The sequence below is a fragment of the Anser cygnoides genome, chromosome 20 (genome assembly GCF_040182565.1).
Source record: "Anser cygnoides isolate HZ-2024a breed goose chromosome 20, Taihu_goose_T2T_genome, whole genome shotgun sequence".
NCBI classification, from domain to species: Eukaryota; Metazoa; Chordata; class Aves; order Anseriformes; family Anatidae; genus Anser; species Anser cygnoides.
The window spans coordinates 8,306,035-8,322,274 of NC_089892.1; the positions used below are offsets into that span (position 1 = coordinate 8,306,035).

The following is a 16,240-nucleotide window of genomic DNA, read 5'->3' on the forward strand; positions in this document are numbered from 1 at the left end:
TATCTTTTAGCAGTTTCTGGGACAAAGCCCAGCAGCAGGAGACATCGTTTCTAGTCCTGACCTACCTAAAAGTTTGCACCTGAGAAACGGTTAAGGCCAGGAGAACCCTAATGAGCCCTAACGATCCCTTACGATCCCTAATGAGCCCCATCTGGCCCAGCCATAGCAGGGCTGTATTTGAGCCCAGACCAGGGCACTGAGCCTCTTTCTGTCTGTGTGGGGGGCTGTCTCCAGGGCTTTTGTGGCTGTGCTGTTCCTCTGGGTCATGCCCCACCAACTGCCCTCCTGGATGGGCTTTCAGTGCTGCCTCTGGAAACTCCCTGATGCCCTGGATTCTCGACAGCCAGCCCTGCTCAGGTAAGGTGGGAGGGCTGGGGGGGACCCAGCACAGCTGTGGTTATTGGGCTGCATGGAGCAGCAGAGAGCTTGGTCCTAGGAGAGCAATTTTTCAGCCTGTTGGCCTATGCACGAGCCCTGGTGGCAGCAGTAGCTGTGTAAGGCAGTTGAGGTGGTTTGGTTTTTACTTATGTTCTTGGAAGGAGTAGTTTTAGAGCAGAAACCCAGTCTCTAAACTCATTGTTGATGCTTGCTGCAAGATCATTGTGCATCACTCCTTTCCTCTCCTCTTGTGCTGCCCTTGCTCCCCTGTGCCTCGGGTGCTCTTTGTGGAGCTGCTGCCAGAGCTTCTCCCTGCAGAAAGCCACTGCCCTGCCTGCATAAACCAGTGCCCTGCATCTGTGCCCGATAGGGCACGCACCTGGATAAAGCGAGGTGTGAGCATCTCACCACAGCTACCACCAGAGCAGGTGCAGAAGCAGGCCGAGTCCCGTGGGTCCCTGCCCCGTGCTGTTTGCACTGCTGTGCTGCACAGGGTGTGCAAATATTCCCCCTGTGCCCAGGGGCACTGCTGGCGAGGGGGAGCAGGGGCTGCCATTTACATTGTGCTCGCAGCTCAGGCCCTGCACCGAGGGCTGTTCCACGTGGCCCAGGATAAACAATGAGCAAATTGCATCGATTCGGAGCAGCCAGCTTGCATTGCTAATCATATTTCTGAAAGATGCCAACAGAGGGCATCCGCTGCCAGACACACAGCCTGTATCCTCCTGCTGCAGCCCCTCTGCCTGTATTCAGCTAAAGAGCATCTCAGTTTTTAACCCTCTCCTACTTGGGCTCAGGTTAAGCTTTGTCAGTGGCTTTTTAAGCGAACAAGCTTCTTTTTATAGCGTTTTTTTCCTTTTTTAATTTTTTTTAGAGAAAAGAAAAGGAAGAGGGTGGGGGAACAATAATCCACAGCTGCAGTCTCTTGGTCAAGGCAGGACTTTGATAATTGGTGTCTAAGTGGGATCTCTGTAGAGCCTGGCAGAGCAAGAGCCAGGTTCAAAGGGAAGGTGGATGCTCTGATGTTGTCCTGTGCTGCTGTAAACAAAATCAGAAGCGCTGCTGTGCTGGGGCTGGAGGAGAGTGGGAGCCTTCATGACAGATGTCCTGTCTTTTGTGGGCTTAAATAGTCAGTTTTATTTATAGGTGTTTATTCCTGGTGTTTAATCTCCTTGTTTCATGTCTCTCGTGGACAGTCAAAAAGAAATCGAACTTCTAAAGCCTGCTGCTCCCTCTGGTAAATACACATTGATGTTTGAGCTGTGGAGCAGGCTCACTCTGAGCATGCTGTTGCTCTTATTTTGCTAAGATCTCACACCAAAGCAGCTGAGACCTTCCCAGGCTAGGATGCAAGCTTGTTAATCCAGATTTGACTGGGGCAGCAGAGGTCCAGAGGCAAGGGCTGGTGTCAGAGACAGGGCTCGAGAGAGTGTTAGGAATGGCAGAAGTCTTATCAGAGCTTTCCTCCCTGCACAGCAAAACAGCAGAAGTTAATAGGTGCAGAAGCTGTGGAACTGTGCGAAAAACAAGTGGGCTGAAAGCAAGGGTCAGTCTGAGATAGCTGAGGCCTTTGGTGTACGGGGGTGGCTCTGAGCTTTTGATGGAAATGTGGATAAGCGACAAGACAGATTCTGCTCCCTGTAGTCAGGGGTTTCTTTTAAATCAGCCTGGTTGGAGTGTAACCTCAGCAGTGAACTGGCTGGTGATTTCTGGGGTCCCAGAAGTATTTTCTCCTCCAGGGTTTCCAGCTGCCATGCACATAAAAATAGGGTTAAATTAAAAAAACAAAAAAAACAAAAAACTAGGCTGGGTGGCTGGTAGTCCAGGGTGGTTATCTGAGCTTATAGAGCCCTGTCTCAAAAAGCTACAGCTGATCCAAGCTGTGCCATGGCTATCCTGGCCCAGTAATTTGTGTTCTGGGTCCAGTTTATCTCCTGGTGGGGGAATATGCTTTCTTTTTAACCTTCCAGAAAACACATCCTCAGTGGTGCAGCTTGCAATACATGGAGGTGATCTTTTTGGGAAAAAACGTTTGATTATTTACCCAGGGTGTGTCCAACTGGACATCTAAAAAAACCAAAAAACAAAACAACAACAACAACAAAAAAAAACAACACTATGTAGGTCATCTACATTTCACACTATAGAGTGAGGGCCAGAAGCATAGATCCAAGTTTGATTTATGGACTGCCACGGAGATCTAAGAAATTTATGATTTGATTAATCCATTCCATATATCTTTTCCTTTATTACCGGTAATTCCTGCTATATATCATAGCCTTCTGAGCAGTAACTTGGCTGGCTGATGTATGTCAGGGTTTTCTAAGGGTTAAATTCCGATGTACCAGCTAGAAGAGGAGCTGCTGTGATCTGTTGGGTAAATGTTTTCAGCTCTACTGGAGTCTGACTTACCAGGTAGATTTGTTCTAGTTTACCAAGTGCATTTAAGACGCATAGCATGTGCAAAAGACCAGCACTGGGGTTGTGGGGGGACTTTGAAATACATGGATGTGCCAGGGTGGCCAAAGCTTGTGGAAGAGGAGCAGGCACCTGCAGTGCTCCTGGGAAAGGAGGCAGTGCCTAGCCAGGAGGACCAGCCCTGGTGCTGCAGGGAGAGCAGGGGATGGATGGGGGGGGTTGGCTGCAGCCTGTGCAGGCAGGTGAGGAGCCTTGGCAGGGAGGCTGCTGAGAGCTGGTCCCTGCTGGCAGTCAGTGCTTCCATGTGCAGGGAGGTGGGGGTTTGGCATTGGGCAGGAAAAGCAAATCAACTAATTAACTCAATGAGGAAACAAAAAAAAAAAATTACCTTGGATTGAATGAGGATGTGACCTGAGACTGTAGATGCTTCTGCTGCTGGTAAACATGTTTTGTTTTTTTTTCCTGTAACACTATTGACATTTTAGAATGATCAGAATATTTCAGAGCACATTTAACGAGACAAGTACTGGATTTCAATACTGTCAACTCCAGAAAGCAGGAGGTGGGTCCTAAATCACCTTCAAAACCATAACAGAAAAAGTGCAATACTTCATTTCCCTTCTGCTTTTCCAGCCATGTGGGGCCCCCCTTTGCAGCCCTTCTCCCCTGGGAGCAGGGTGTTGGGAGGGGGAGGTGGGGACAGGTGTGATGCTTGTGGTGCTGGGGGAAGCAGTGAGCCTGCACCTGGCAGCCCTGGAGCACATTCTTGGTGCAGGCTGTGGCTGTGTGAGCTTCCCCTGCGTGGCCCTGCTGTGCCTGGCTCCCTGGGGGCTGGGGGGTGCCTTGCCCCAGCCCTGCAACCCCTGGTCCCTGCTGATGGGTGCTGGGGGTGCCAATTAGCAGCAGCCCTGTGTTCATTTGGCAATGAGGGCTTCCACCTGCCAGGGACAGGTGAGTTGAGCGTGGTTTCACCCACATTTTAATAATGCCTCAGCTCTGTGAAGCTGCCTGGATTCAGCCAGCCACCTCTTTCAGAAAAGCCCTGCATCTTCATTACCTTCCCCTTGAGCCATCTGGTCCCCCAGCCTGACCTTTTTTAAAAAGATTGGTTAAAAAAAAAAAAATCTGGAGCAGTCCCTGAACAGAAGACCTTGTGTGTCACGTTTGAGCCCAGAGCAAATTTTTATGTCCAAGCTGTAAAACCTTGAAAATAAAGACTTATAATTGAGATTCTGGCTGAAGCAGAGTGAACAGAGATGGTATAATTAAATTCTGTGGTGGATATAATTAACCCATTTATTCATTTATTACCCTTTACCCAGCTAATGCAGACTGCACCATCACCATTTGTTTGTGAGGGACCTGCTGTACCTGGCTGCTGGGCTCGGGCTGCCCGGCGTTGTGGTGCTGAGCAGGGCCGGGTGGCTCTGGACCAGCAGGGCTGCTCTGCCAGCCCCTGCTCAGAGCCCAGCCTGCGCTCAGACGAGCTCCGAAGGAGCAGGATGGAAAGCGAAGATGTTGGGTTGTGCTTTGGACTCTGGGGCAGACCTGACAGGTGACTTTGATCAAGTGTGGTGCTTTGGGAGAAAAGGGCTTTTGTTGTTTGTTTTTAAGAGCAGAGTGGCTCTGTTGTACACCCAGCGCTGTGGCACCGAGTTCTCACTGTGCGCTATCAAGGGCTGCTGTGATATCCGCCCTGACGTGCGCGGATTTCTGCTTTCTCTCCTCTGTAGTTCGGTGTGGAAATGGCACTTGCAGACCCGTAACACAGATAACTACTCACCCATCCTCTGGGAGAGCCTCATCTGACTAAAAGCCAGGCTGGCTTTTCCAGAATGGAGCTGTCTTTTTTTTTTTTTTTTACCAAAGATGCATTTTGCTTCACTCTCTTGCAGCCATCGTGAGATAAAAAACAATGAATCAACCAGAGATTATTTTTCATGAAAGTTTAATGAGGCACTGTCCCCTTCCTGCGCCTGTGTGAGCTGACCTGGCTGAGCATGGAGGGCTTGAACATGGAATAAAAACCATATGCTTGAGAGGCAAGAAGTGCAGGGAAAAATCCTTTGCTCGCTGGCATCTATCATGCCAGGCTGTCCTGCCGGAGCTGCGCTCTCTGCAGTTTAGCCCCTGTCCCTCAGCCCATCCATCTCTTGGCAGTGAAAGCCAAGCCTTGCTCCCTCCCCCATCGCCCCTCTCCTTCCCTTTGCTGCTCCTTAATATTTCATGCATCAAAGAAGTTTCACTTGTAATGCACAAACTGATTAATTAAGTAGAGTGCAAGAGTTACGTGCATTTAAAGTTTCTTTCATCTCGGGCAGGAGGGAGCTGTGCTGGAGGCTGTTAGTGCTGAGGGTGGCAGTGAAGGAGGGGGAACCTCGGTGTGGAGCATTCCTGCTGCAGCCCCCTCCCAGCAAAACAGCCTCGCTTTGAGCCTTTGGCCTGAGCAACTGGTTGCTTTCCAGTTGTTTTTGGGGTGTCTCCTGCTCCGTAAGGGTGCTGGCCAGGCTGTCCCTGCCTCCCCCTGGCCATGGGGCTGTCTGGAGGGGGGACTTGTAGCGAGGCACCTGCCTGGCTCCAGGTGTTGAGGTAAGGGCTTGCCTTGGGGTCAGCGAGGTCCCCTTTCAGTACCGCTCCAGCCCTAGGAGCGGCTGGATGTGCTCCTGGGGACATGTGGCTGAAACCCCAGTGTGTGGCAGGGTGGGTTATAAAGGGGGGGCTGGTGCAAGGGGGTACAACCCAGCAGGAAAACAAGCAAATGCCCTGACACTGGGGTGATGGGCACCTGCCCCTGGGGGAGGCAGGGCTGTTACTGGTAACGCAGCTGTTTGCTCCATACCTTGGCCCCAAATGCTCCAAAGCCTTTGCTGGCTGTGCAAATTGTGCAGCCCTCTTAATCCTCCCCTGTTACTAGCCCAGGATCTTCTGAAATGAGCTTAGGGATGGTTCCTCTGTGCGTGGAGATGTTTCAGTAAAGGGTCTGAATGAATTACTGCATCCAACTTGCATTTGGGGGGGGAGAAAGGGAACTCAGCTGCTCCTGGCTGCTGGCTTTGGCTCCCCTGTTCTGCAAAGCGTCCCCTCGGGGTGCTTATCTGCAAGTGGCCAGGAAGATCCTCGCTTGATGCTGTGTCAGGAAGACATCTCCTGCAGCCCTGAGCACAGTGTGGGGCCTGTTGGCTCACCATTAACCCAGAAGCAAGGATGTCACCTACTGAATTGCAAAGGGCGCTTTCTGCATCCCCTCGCTCGCTCTCCCGGGAGGCATTTCTCCGAATTGCTGACCCAGACTGTCTTGTGCTTCGCTCGTGAGAGCTGACAAAAGCACAGCTTGAGCAATGTGGTCGCAGACCACAGTCAGGTACCATATGGCTGAAGACCAGCGTTTCTACGCTGCGGCTTGGGAGCAAAATTAATTTTGTGGTGTTTCCTTCAGAATATAAAAATCCTTCTCGCTTCTGTAGCGGAGTTATTGATGCCGAGGTGACTCTTGCGGAGTGAAATATAAACCTCTGATTACATCATACCTCCGACTTTCTCCACTTGCTAGCAGCCCGATTTGAGGTGTTACAGACATAAATTGTTCTGTATATTGTAAATACGTAGTACATTTTAATGATTGTTGCTCTACGTACATATATTTGGTAATAGAGCCAATTGAAAACCACTTCAGAAAGCTGCTATTGATATTTTTGCAATAACCTCCTCCTCGGTGCCAGCCAATAAAAGATGCATTAGTTCTGCGTGTCCAGAAATCCAGCTCACAGGACTGAAGGTTTAAGAATGCTTTGCCTGTGACCCTTTAAATGAGAATGACTTTTCCTTCCCCATCCTTCCTATGCCTAGGTAGTATAGGTATTTTAAGCGTTTTCTAGCAAAATTCAGCACAAAGCTCTTCAGAGAGGTGCAAAACCGTGGGTTTGCCTGAATCCCACCTGGGATGGTCATACAGAAGGGGCAAGCCCTGGAGCTGAGCTGCTCTGCTTGGAAATAAGAAAGAGCCCAAGTTCCTGCTAAAATCCTCTCAGGTGAAAATTCAGAAAGTGTGGGCAGGCTCAGGCATGAGGCAGGCACAGTTCGGTGCAGCCAAGGCTCCCGGTTCGCATGGCACACGACATGTGCTTCGAGAGGCTGCTCCGTGGATAGCAGCCCACTGGTGGGCTAAACAGTGGAGAAAGGCCCAGCTCAGGCAGAGCAAGTGTGCTTTTTTGTGCTGAAAATCCCATGTTTGGGACTGTTACAGCTATGATTTCTGCAGCTCAGTATCCCTTTTTTTCCTGTTATGACAACGTTATTTCCTTGCATTTGGGTTATGCAGGGGCTGATGCAGCCCCCTGAGCGCTGACTTTCTGAGGGTGGACCCAGAGCGGGCTGGTTCCCACGCTGCACAAGGGGTTCACAGCCAAGGTATGAACGGAGCTGGAGCCTCCTGACAGCCTGTCAGGTCCCCTTCCACCCCGTCGCACCCGAGCCAGATGGGTCTTGTCAACGTGATGTTTTCACTCTAAGACAACTTCCATCCCTGATTTTTTGCTGGGAATGGCAGCTTTTGTTATTCTTGGCCCTGGTGCACTCAGTGGTCGGGTTGCTGCTGGCTTCCCTGAGCAGCAAGGGCTGCATCCATGAAGAACAGGAATACATCAGAAGTGGACCTCACTTAGATAGAGAAACCTCATTGCTGTTATCTTGGGAAGCCACAGTTTGCACACGCTTGAACTAAAAATTTTAGCAACTTAAGCAAAATCCTGTAAGCGATCCTCAGATATCCTACTGGCAGGTGGGACTTTCTCACTGCAGTGTGCTTTACCCTGTTCGTGCCATTTACTTTTCTGTTGAATGCTGCTCAGGGTGGATAATGGAAATCCATTACCTCCGTTATAAACCAGGACTAAAATATTTCACTTCGCAAATATTACCGGGGGCTTTCAAACAGTGCAGTGTTTAGCTCGGTCCTCTGGAACCATAAGGCAGGTGGAATCCTTTTCTCACAAAAATGAAAATGGATTTGCATTTACACTGGGATGGATCCAGGCTAATTTTAAGCTGAATGTGCCTGTGTAAAGGTAGTGGTCTGAGGCAAGTCCTCCCTTATCGCTGTGCCCATGTTTGTGCAGGAGGACTTGCAGAGATCTGTGTGCTTGTCAGAAGCTGGCTATTGGTGGTACTTTACCAACATGGAACTGAGGCAAAATAAGATCCTACATACCGGCAGACCTGGGTGGGTCTCTGGGTTAGGGACATAGACAAGACAGTCCCTAAAGGTCCCTCCCAGCTCTATTTCTGTTACCTCAGGGCTTGCCTGAAGTCCGGCAGTGGCAAAGCAGGTGTTTGAGCCTATCTCCTGACCTTTACTTTCCTACTCCAAACCCTAAAAAACATTCAGCTCATTGCTTGACGGCATATACCAGATCAGAGGACATCTGGATACAGCTAAAAGGTGTTTTCCTCCCACTTCTGCCAAACCCACTGCAGAGCTAAGAAGGAAAACCCGCACGCCAGCGTGGGCTGCCCATTACTGGGGCAGCAGTGCTCACCCCTGGACCCCCTTCACAGCCCAAGGGTTGCCGGCAGCCCCTGGCCCGTCGCCGGTTGTGGGATCCTCCTGTAGCCAACAGCAAAGAAAGGTCTCTGAGTGTGGGATGTGTGTGGGTCTGCTGCAGGGAGATCGAAGTAACAGGGCTGTGGCCTTAAATAGAAATAGATTCACTCTGGGGGGATTTCCAGTTCTAAAAAATGTGCTTCATCACTTTTTAGACTGTTTTATCATGTCATTTTGGGGGCCTATGCAGTACTGTTTCTTTGATTTTTTTTCCTAGAAGAATTTTGAAAGTTAGGAAAACGAAATCAGCACATGTACTGACAGCAGCCTAAACCAGGCCCAAACCTATCCCTTTCCCCTTAAAAAAAAGGGAAGGAACTTCCTATGATTACAGCTTTCCCACCTAACAGCTGATAGTTATGACTGCGTTATTGCATGATTTTGCATTTCCAGTGCTCCTGGAAATGCTGGCCCTCCCAATTAGGCAGAGCCAAGGTAGCTGGGATCTCAAGCAAGTGTTTTGTAATGGCTTGCCTGTGTGCTGGTGAGCACTTTTTGGTTTCTGTTCATTCCTGAAGCTGGAAATATGCCCCGCATGCACACGGATGCTGACTGCGGGGGCTGAGGCTCGTCGAGGCTGTGAGCTGGAGCGGGGCCTGGCCCCAGGAGCGGTGCTCGTGCTGTTTGTTCGCTGCATTTCATCTCCTGCGCAGTTCTGCACTTGTTGTGGTTTTAACATTTGATGACCTAGGTATCTCAGAAGGCTGTTTTGCCTCAATAGGCGTATGATGAATTGATCTTAATTAGCTTGTGGAAATAATATAAGCCTGAGCATTAAGCGTGCTTTGTTAGGGTTTTGACATCTTCCTTTGTCTGTACATCTACAAATAAAATCAGGTAGATTAGCAGTCACTCGGAAATTGTTGTTGTGAGTCACTGACACACAACTGCTGTGGGCTGCTCCTTGTCTCCGTTAGTCACGCTCTCTGTGGGCAGCAGTTCATGCTGCTGCGGGGCTGGGGCCAGCCGTGTCCCCTCTGCCCGGAGGAATGGGGTTTGCCTCCAAGCCAATCCCCCTACCTCCAGCTTCCCTGCTGCAAGAGCTAGTTGGCTCGAGGCATGAGCCAAAACTGCAGTGGTGGAGCTCGTCTGGTTTTTCTTCAAGCACAAGCTCGAGCCCTCGGATGGTACCGGGGCACCTTGTGATGGGTGGATGTGGGGATCTGCGATCAGGCCTCGGCACTGCCCAGTCCTCGGGCTCCCATTTAAACGCTGGATGTTAAAGCCTGGGTCAGAAATCTTTGCTGTAAGTCACCGGTTTGTCTGCTCCAGGCTTGTCGTTGTGAGCCATCTTCGTGTGCCCAGGACCCTGGAGGTGCCTGTTCACCTGCAAAAAGCTAGTAACTAGGAAAAGCTCGCAGGAAGCACAGATCTGTGCCATGGCGGCCAGGCATCGCCTGAAAGGAGCGATGAGCCTGTGGGTGCGCGTGGCAATGAGCTTAGCTCCCAGTGCCAGAACTGGGGGGAAGATGTGGAAGGAAAACCTGGATCTCATGAAGTAGAAAAAGCGAGGGCTGCTCCGCGAAGGGCAGCAGCAGGGAGAGAGGAATTGGCTGGAGCAGTGGGCCGGGGGGACGAGGGCAAAGCAGGGGGTGAGGCAGGCAGCGGGCTGGGAGTCACAGCGGCGGGTGAGAGGTACCAGGGGGCGTGTGGCGGGGCTGTGCGGGCACTGAGCGCAGGGGAAGCCACCCTGCGTGGCCGGGGGCCGCCCAGGAGGCGCAGGTAGAGCCGGGGGGCGGCCAAGCCCCGAGCCCCCCACGCCGGGGGGAGGACGCCGCGCCCCGTGCGGCAGCCCCGGAGGCAGGGGGAAGGCGGCCGGGCCCCCAGAGCGGGGCCGCCTGCGGCCGTGCCGGGGCCGTGCGAGCCCCCGCTGGGCCTCGGAGCGGGGCCGGGGCGGGGGCGGCGGCGGGGCCGGGGGCGGACCCGAGGCGGAGCCGGGCGGCGGCGGCGGGCAGGGGCGGCTCGGAGCGGCCGGGCTCGGCTCGTTCGGCTCCTTCCTCGGCGTCTCCCGTGCCCGGCCCCGGCCCGGTATGGCCGCTCGGATGCTGCCTCTCCTCCGCTCCGCCGCGCTGCTGCTGCTGGCGGTGCTGCCGGGCGGCGGGCCCGGCTCGGCGGCGGCATCGCCGGCAGCATCCCCGCCTCGGGAGCCCCCCGGTCCGTGCCGGGTGAAGACGGTGACGGTGTCCACGCTGCCGGTGCTCCGCGAGAACGACATCAGCTGGAGCGGTGCCCCCCCGCCCGCCGCCGCCGCCGCCTCCGCCGCTTCTGCCGCCGCCGACTCCCGCTTGCTGCTCTTCGTCCGCAGCGAGCTGCCCGGCCGCGTCGCCGTGCAGGACGACCTGGACAACACCGAGCTGCCCTTCTTCACCCTCGGTAGGTGCCGCCCCCCCGCCCCGCACCTGCCCCCGGGCCCCCCGCAGCGCCCCCGCCCCCGGAGCCCCCCGTGCCCGGCTTCTCCCCCGGCATCCTCCTCCTCCTGCCCCGCACCCGGCTTCCCGGCGCTGTTTCAGGGCTTTCTGGCGTTGTCCTTGCTGCCTGCTCGGGTTTTAAATTATTATTATTTTTTTCTGCTGGGGAGGGATTTTTTATTTTTTTTTAAGCAGGGCCTGAGCGCTGCCGCCGTTGCCGGTTAGAGCTGGGAGCGAAGGCTCAGTGCTGGGGCTGCGAAGTGATGGGTGCTGCCTCTCGTGCTCCAACTTATCCGCTGAGCCCTAGAGGAGGTACCACGGCGGCTGGGCGAACGGCAGGGACTGTGTGTCTCGTACGAGCCCACATTTCGACACGCTTCGCCTTAACGCTCCCTCTTGCTTCATGCACAACTCGGGTTCTTGGCTCCGTCGCAGCATGCCTGCAGACTTTCTCTCCCCGTTTTGTCTTTTGCGGGGAGGGGGATGGGACCAGGAATCATTTTGGTGCTGTACTTTGGTCCCGATGCCCGCTCCCGTCGGTGTCGATGGGGTGCCCCAGCTGCACCTCGTCCCTTCCAGCCTTTTGTGTGTTATCAGCCTGGCGCTCCTCAGGGCGAACTGCTCAGGATTCTGCGTGGAAGGCGGCGTGTTCGCTGTGCCAGATCACTGGAGGGCTTTTTGTTGATCTCTTCATCTCCTGGCTTGCTCGCGTTTTGGTGTCTGAACCCAGGATCGTTTGAGCACCTGCCTAACTTTGTGTCTGAGATGCTGCACAGTAACGCGGCTCGGCTGAGGCTGCCGGCGGGTTGTGCTGCGTGTGGCCGGCACACTGAGATGCTCTGCGGGCAGGCTGACCCGGCGGGCACCCAGCCACGGGTCTGCTCCTGCACCTCGTGGCAGTGACTGGCTGCTCCCCTGGCTCTGATGTGCCAGGGCAGGAAAATGACCGACTGCATCTCCAGGTCCTTTTCAGCAGAGCTTTCCCTCAGCGAATAACCTGTAATAAATAAGTTAATGGTACTTCTTGAACTGAGCATCTTCAGCGCTCTGGTTTGCAGTTTGGCTTCCTTAGACACGGTTGGTCAAACAGAAAAATCCCAAACAAACCAGGTAGTCTGTTTCAAGCAGTAACAGCGAAAATCAGACCTGATGCAGTAGGAATGACATTTACCTTACAGTGATTAAAAGTAACAAGAAGTTTCATGGTTCAGTGCCTTGAATTTTCAGATTAGAGTAGTTTCTTCAGGGACTGGGTGTGAATTGCGCGCTGCTCTAAATATATCAGAAGGCAGAGAAACCCCTCTGCGTGTAGTGTAGGTAACAGCTCAAGTTAGAGGAGAGAAATTTGTCTTGATAGATCTGAGACATGATCTTGTAGAGCAAATCCTGTTCCTGTGACTGACTGCTGCTGAAGAGACCACGTCTAAAAAAATCTCTTTTCCTTGCCTGGGATGTTGGTTACGAACACACTCCTAAATATGTAGCACATCTCTTGCAGAGCTGTGTTTCTGTCGCTGGGTGCAGGACACCAGCGTGTCCCCTCCTGTTCCCTTACCCTGCAGGTGTCGGGCGGGTCAGGAGATAAATGGAAGCTTTGCCCACGGTGGGATGGCTTCATCATGGTCCTGAAATTAATCAGGGGGTTGCCTCCAGAGAAGGTAAAACACTTGTCCTTCCCCGAGGTCTAGCTCATGAATTGCTGTGGATGCTCTGATATTTCAAATTTGTCGCATTTCTTCCCATCTCCTGGAGTGGCAACTGAGCCTCGCTCGCACTTAACTCTTTTCAGGGTGAGTGCTGCGGAGGGTTCCTGCTGGCTTGTAGGCTCACTGTTCTAGGGCAGTAAGTAATGCTGGAGTTTTCTGCTGTCTTTTTTTCCTGCTCCATCTTTTTCTAAGTTCAGCAGTGGCTGGGAATCCGAGTGCTGCCGCTGCTGCCTCGTAATGGGCTCTTGGAGGTGAAAATCATGTTACATGTGGGAGATCAGTGGAATTGCTTTGCAGGGACTTGCGAGCAGGGACTGCTTTAAATAGTTGCTTCTTTTTGCCAAAACCTCTGATAGCCCTTATTTCTGATGCTTATGTGTGTTTGTGTGTGGTGCTGTGCGTGGTTAGTGGACGTCTGGGCCCGAGCTGCGGGAGCTGTGCAGGAGCTGAGGTCCTGCTGATTTGCAGTGGGATGAAGGCTGCCAAATGCCTTTGAGTCCGGGCGCTGGCTGCTAGCAAAGCTTCCTGGCTTTTGGGGGGTGAGGATGTTAGGGAGCTCTCCTAAACCTGTGTCTCAGGCCAGCTACCTCCGCCGGGCATCCTGGAGGGATTTTGGGGGTGGGGAGGAAGAGAAAAGCATAGTAAAGCAGGCGGTACCGAGTCCTTGTGCTGACCCTCTGGGCTCTGAAGAGAAATTATTTGGGAATAAATCGAGGTCATCCTGTTCTGGGGGTGGCTGCTATAGGAGAGCAGGTCGGGCGCTGCCTCTCCCCCTGCTCCTCAGCCTGCTGCTGCCCGCCCCTCCTGCTCTCTCTGCGGGGCTCGAAAGCCTTTCCAGGCCAGGAAGCACGAAATAAACCTTGGCTGGCTTCTTGGCGATGGGTTTGTTTAAGCACTGGGGCTGAGGGAGGTGGTCTGTGGTCCTGTGGCCACTCAGCAGTTCCCTGCCTGGTGTGGCTCCTGAGCCTCTTGTCCCCCCCGGGTGTTGAAGGAGGATGGGGGATCTGTAGCTAAAGGCTGGTTGGTGCCAGAGCCCTGTCTGTAGCTATGTGAAACTTCTGCTGGATTATTTTTTTAAGGGCAGATCAAGTTAAAATGGGCTGAGGAAACAGATGCTTTGAGTTGGTGGCTGGTACCAAGTGCGTGCAGTGCTCTGCATCCCTTGCCTTTAAAGGAGCCCTTCTAGGTGGGAGGCAACTTTTCCTACTCCATGCCAATCTGAGATGTGACACATTGTGGATGATGAGCCTAAAACCTTGCCAAGAGCCTAAATCTCTTCCCAAAATGGCTGGGGGCACCCCCTGCAGTGCGGTGAAGCCACAGGTAGGAGCCCACTAGGGGGTGGTGGGAGCCTGGAGATGCTCTGCTCCCGGCTGCAGGTGTGCGGGCACCGAGGGAGCCTCCTGCCCTTGGTGGAGCTGGGAAACTTCTTTTACTTAATTTCCTTCTCGCATCCCTCCCCGGCTGCAGCAGGGGAGCTGCAGCTGAAATGCCCGTGGGCAGCTCGAGTTAGTTCAGTGTCCCCTCTCCAGCAGGGCGTCTCGCTGTCTGCGCTTCCTAAGCCTCGTTTTGCTTCCTTTATCTCTGTCTTTGGAGACAAGAAGGATGTTTCTCCCCTTACCCCACGATTACATTACTTGAAAATTACACAGCGAAGCACGGTGATGGCAGGAAATGACAAATGTAACTTCACCACCAGTGCATTATGAATTGCTGTGCATCCCCTTTCCTGAAAAAGCATCCTGCCCTTTCCTTAACCTTGGATACAACTGATGCTTTGCGGTATTTTTTTTCCCCTAACTCTTCTAGTGTTACACTGGCAAATGGTGCAGCCTATCATTGACTTTATTCTTGTACAATGAGGTCTCTCTAAGGTATGTGTCTTGATTTAGTCAGCAGCCATGTGTTCTGTACAATAGCTGCTCCACAAGCAGCGTAGCCTGCTTTAAGTGCAATTCAGGGAACGAAGCAGTTAGCTTCAGAGCTAATTTGGCTGAGCTCTGTCTGTGTGTGTGTGCGGATATATATAGAGAGAGGGGAGAGAAAGAGGCAGAGAGAATTTTACCACTGCTCTTAGCCGGTAGTGGCTTACATAAGAACAGTTTACTACACGCTTCTGCTAAATGGCTTTAATGGATGCTGTTTGACTGGTGTCTGCAGCGCTTTGTTTCTGGGGCTGCCAGAGAGGTGCTCGTGCCTCTGCATTGCCGGTGTCTCGCCGTGGCCCCTCCGCGTGCAGCCTGGGCGCGATTATCCCCGGTCCCTGGAGCTGTGCAGCTCCCACATCTACTCAGTGCTTTTGTGCTGCTGCTCCTCTTTTCCTCTTAACTTTTCTTGAAGCCATCTTGGAACTTGAACTTCTTTTCCTTGCTAGGATAAGAATGCATTAAAGTAATGGAAAACACTTAGTCCCCTGCAGATTGTTTGAATTTACTGTGTTTTTTTTCCCTGAAAATACATGAGCAGGGTTCTGCTTGCTTTTGTCAACATCTCCTGGTTTTGCAGAGCCTGGGGGGAGAGGCTGAGGGTTGGCCTGGGAGCCCTGGTGAGATCGGAGCTTTCTGATGGTGCTTTTAAGCTGCGCTGCTCTGCCAGGTGCTTTTGCCCTGCTTTGAGCTGGTCTGTGGGGTATTGAGCAGGGTCGTGTGGGTGGCAAAGGGACGGCGTTCCCAGTGTGAGGCTCTCGTGGTGCTCTGGCTTCCCCTAAGTGACAGAGCTCAGCTCTTCAGGGCACAGCTTCAGAAAACTGGGTCCTGTCTGTGCAGCAGAGGCGGGTGAGGTTTGGATACCTCTGGATTCTGCTAACCACCTCCAGCTAGACTTGAAGACTTGCACGGTGCCTTGGGCAGAGATTTGGTCAATTAAATGCTTTTTTTCTTTTATTGCAGTGCCTGGGGTTTGGGTCAGGTCTGCATCAGTGGGGACAACCTGGGGAGGGTGGTGGCATCACAGCCAGAGGAAGGAGTAACGCATGCCACAAGCACTGGGCTGCACAAGTTGTCGGAGGGCGTGGGGGAAAGACCCAGCAATGCTCAGGAGCCTTCTGAAAGGGGAGCTGGGACCCCAGATGGGGTGTGGGGGGCTGCAGGCACTGCAGGGATGTGAAGCTGCTGGCCTGGGAGTCCGTCAGGGCTGGCAGGAGGTTGGGATGGGTCCTGTGGGGAAATCTGGTGCCTGCCGGCTCTCCTTGTTGCTGCCTGGGGAGCTGAGCCAGGCCCCTGGGGGGAAAGGGCAGCACCGAGAGCTGGGACGGCCCAGCTGGGGTTGTACCGGTGATGTGGGTCCTGAGCCCAGGGTCTGCCCGCTGTGGATGAAGGAAAGACAAGCTCTACAACTCCCAGAAGGGCTGTGGGCACAAAGCGTTCATTAAAATGGGTCAGTCCTCAGATGCCCGCTTCCCTCCTCGGAGCCAAGGTCAGACGCAGTACGTCCAGCGTGGCGGGGTGCAGGGGTTTTGCTTCATCTCGGGTACGTTCAGGGGAGAAAATCCCAGCTAAAACTGGAGCCTGAGCTGAAGGGGAAGCTGTACTCGGGGAATTGCTGCTTTCTGAGAGTACCCGTGTTGACCAGCTAGTGGCAACAGAAGATTAACTATGGAGAGAGCCGCCTGCGCTGCGCAGCGGGCAGGCTGGAGCGGCGCCGTGGGGCTGGTGCTGGGGATCCCCCTGCTCCCCCTTCCTCCCCTGCCAGGGGAGCACATTGCCTGGGATGTCGGTGTGCCAGGGAGCCTT

At 53.3% G+C, this 16,240-nt stretch overlaps 1 protein-coding gene across 5 annotated transcripts in view; it reads left to right on the forward strand.

Annotated features, from left to right (window-relative positions):
• Nucleotides 1-206: 206 nt before the first annotated feature.
• ASTN2 (astrotactin 2) overlaps nt 207-16,240 on the forward strand; it is a 348,717-nt gene continuing 332,683 nt past the window's right edge. For 2 of the 5 annotated variants that reach the window (XM_066980984.1, XM_066980985.1), the window contains exon 1: nt 10,321-10,768. In XM_066980984.1, the coding sequence (XP_066837085.1) occupies nt 10,426-10,768 (343 nt within the window). In that variant the 5' untranslated portion in view covers nt 10,321-10,425. Of the gene's footprint in view, nt 358-10,320; nt 10,769-16,240 lie in introns of those variants that run through there. The other 3 variants (XM_066980981.1, XM_066980983.1, XM_013182791.3) reach the window with 2 other exon arrangements.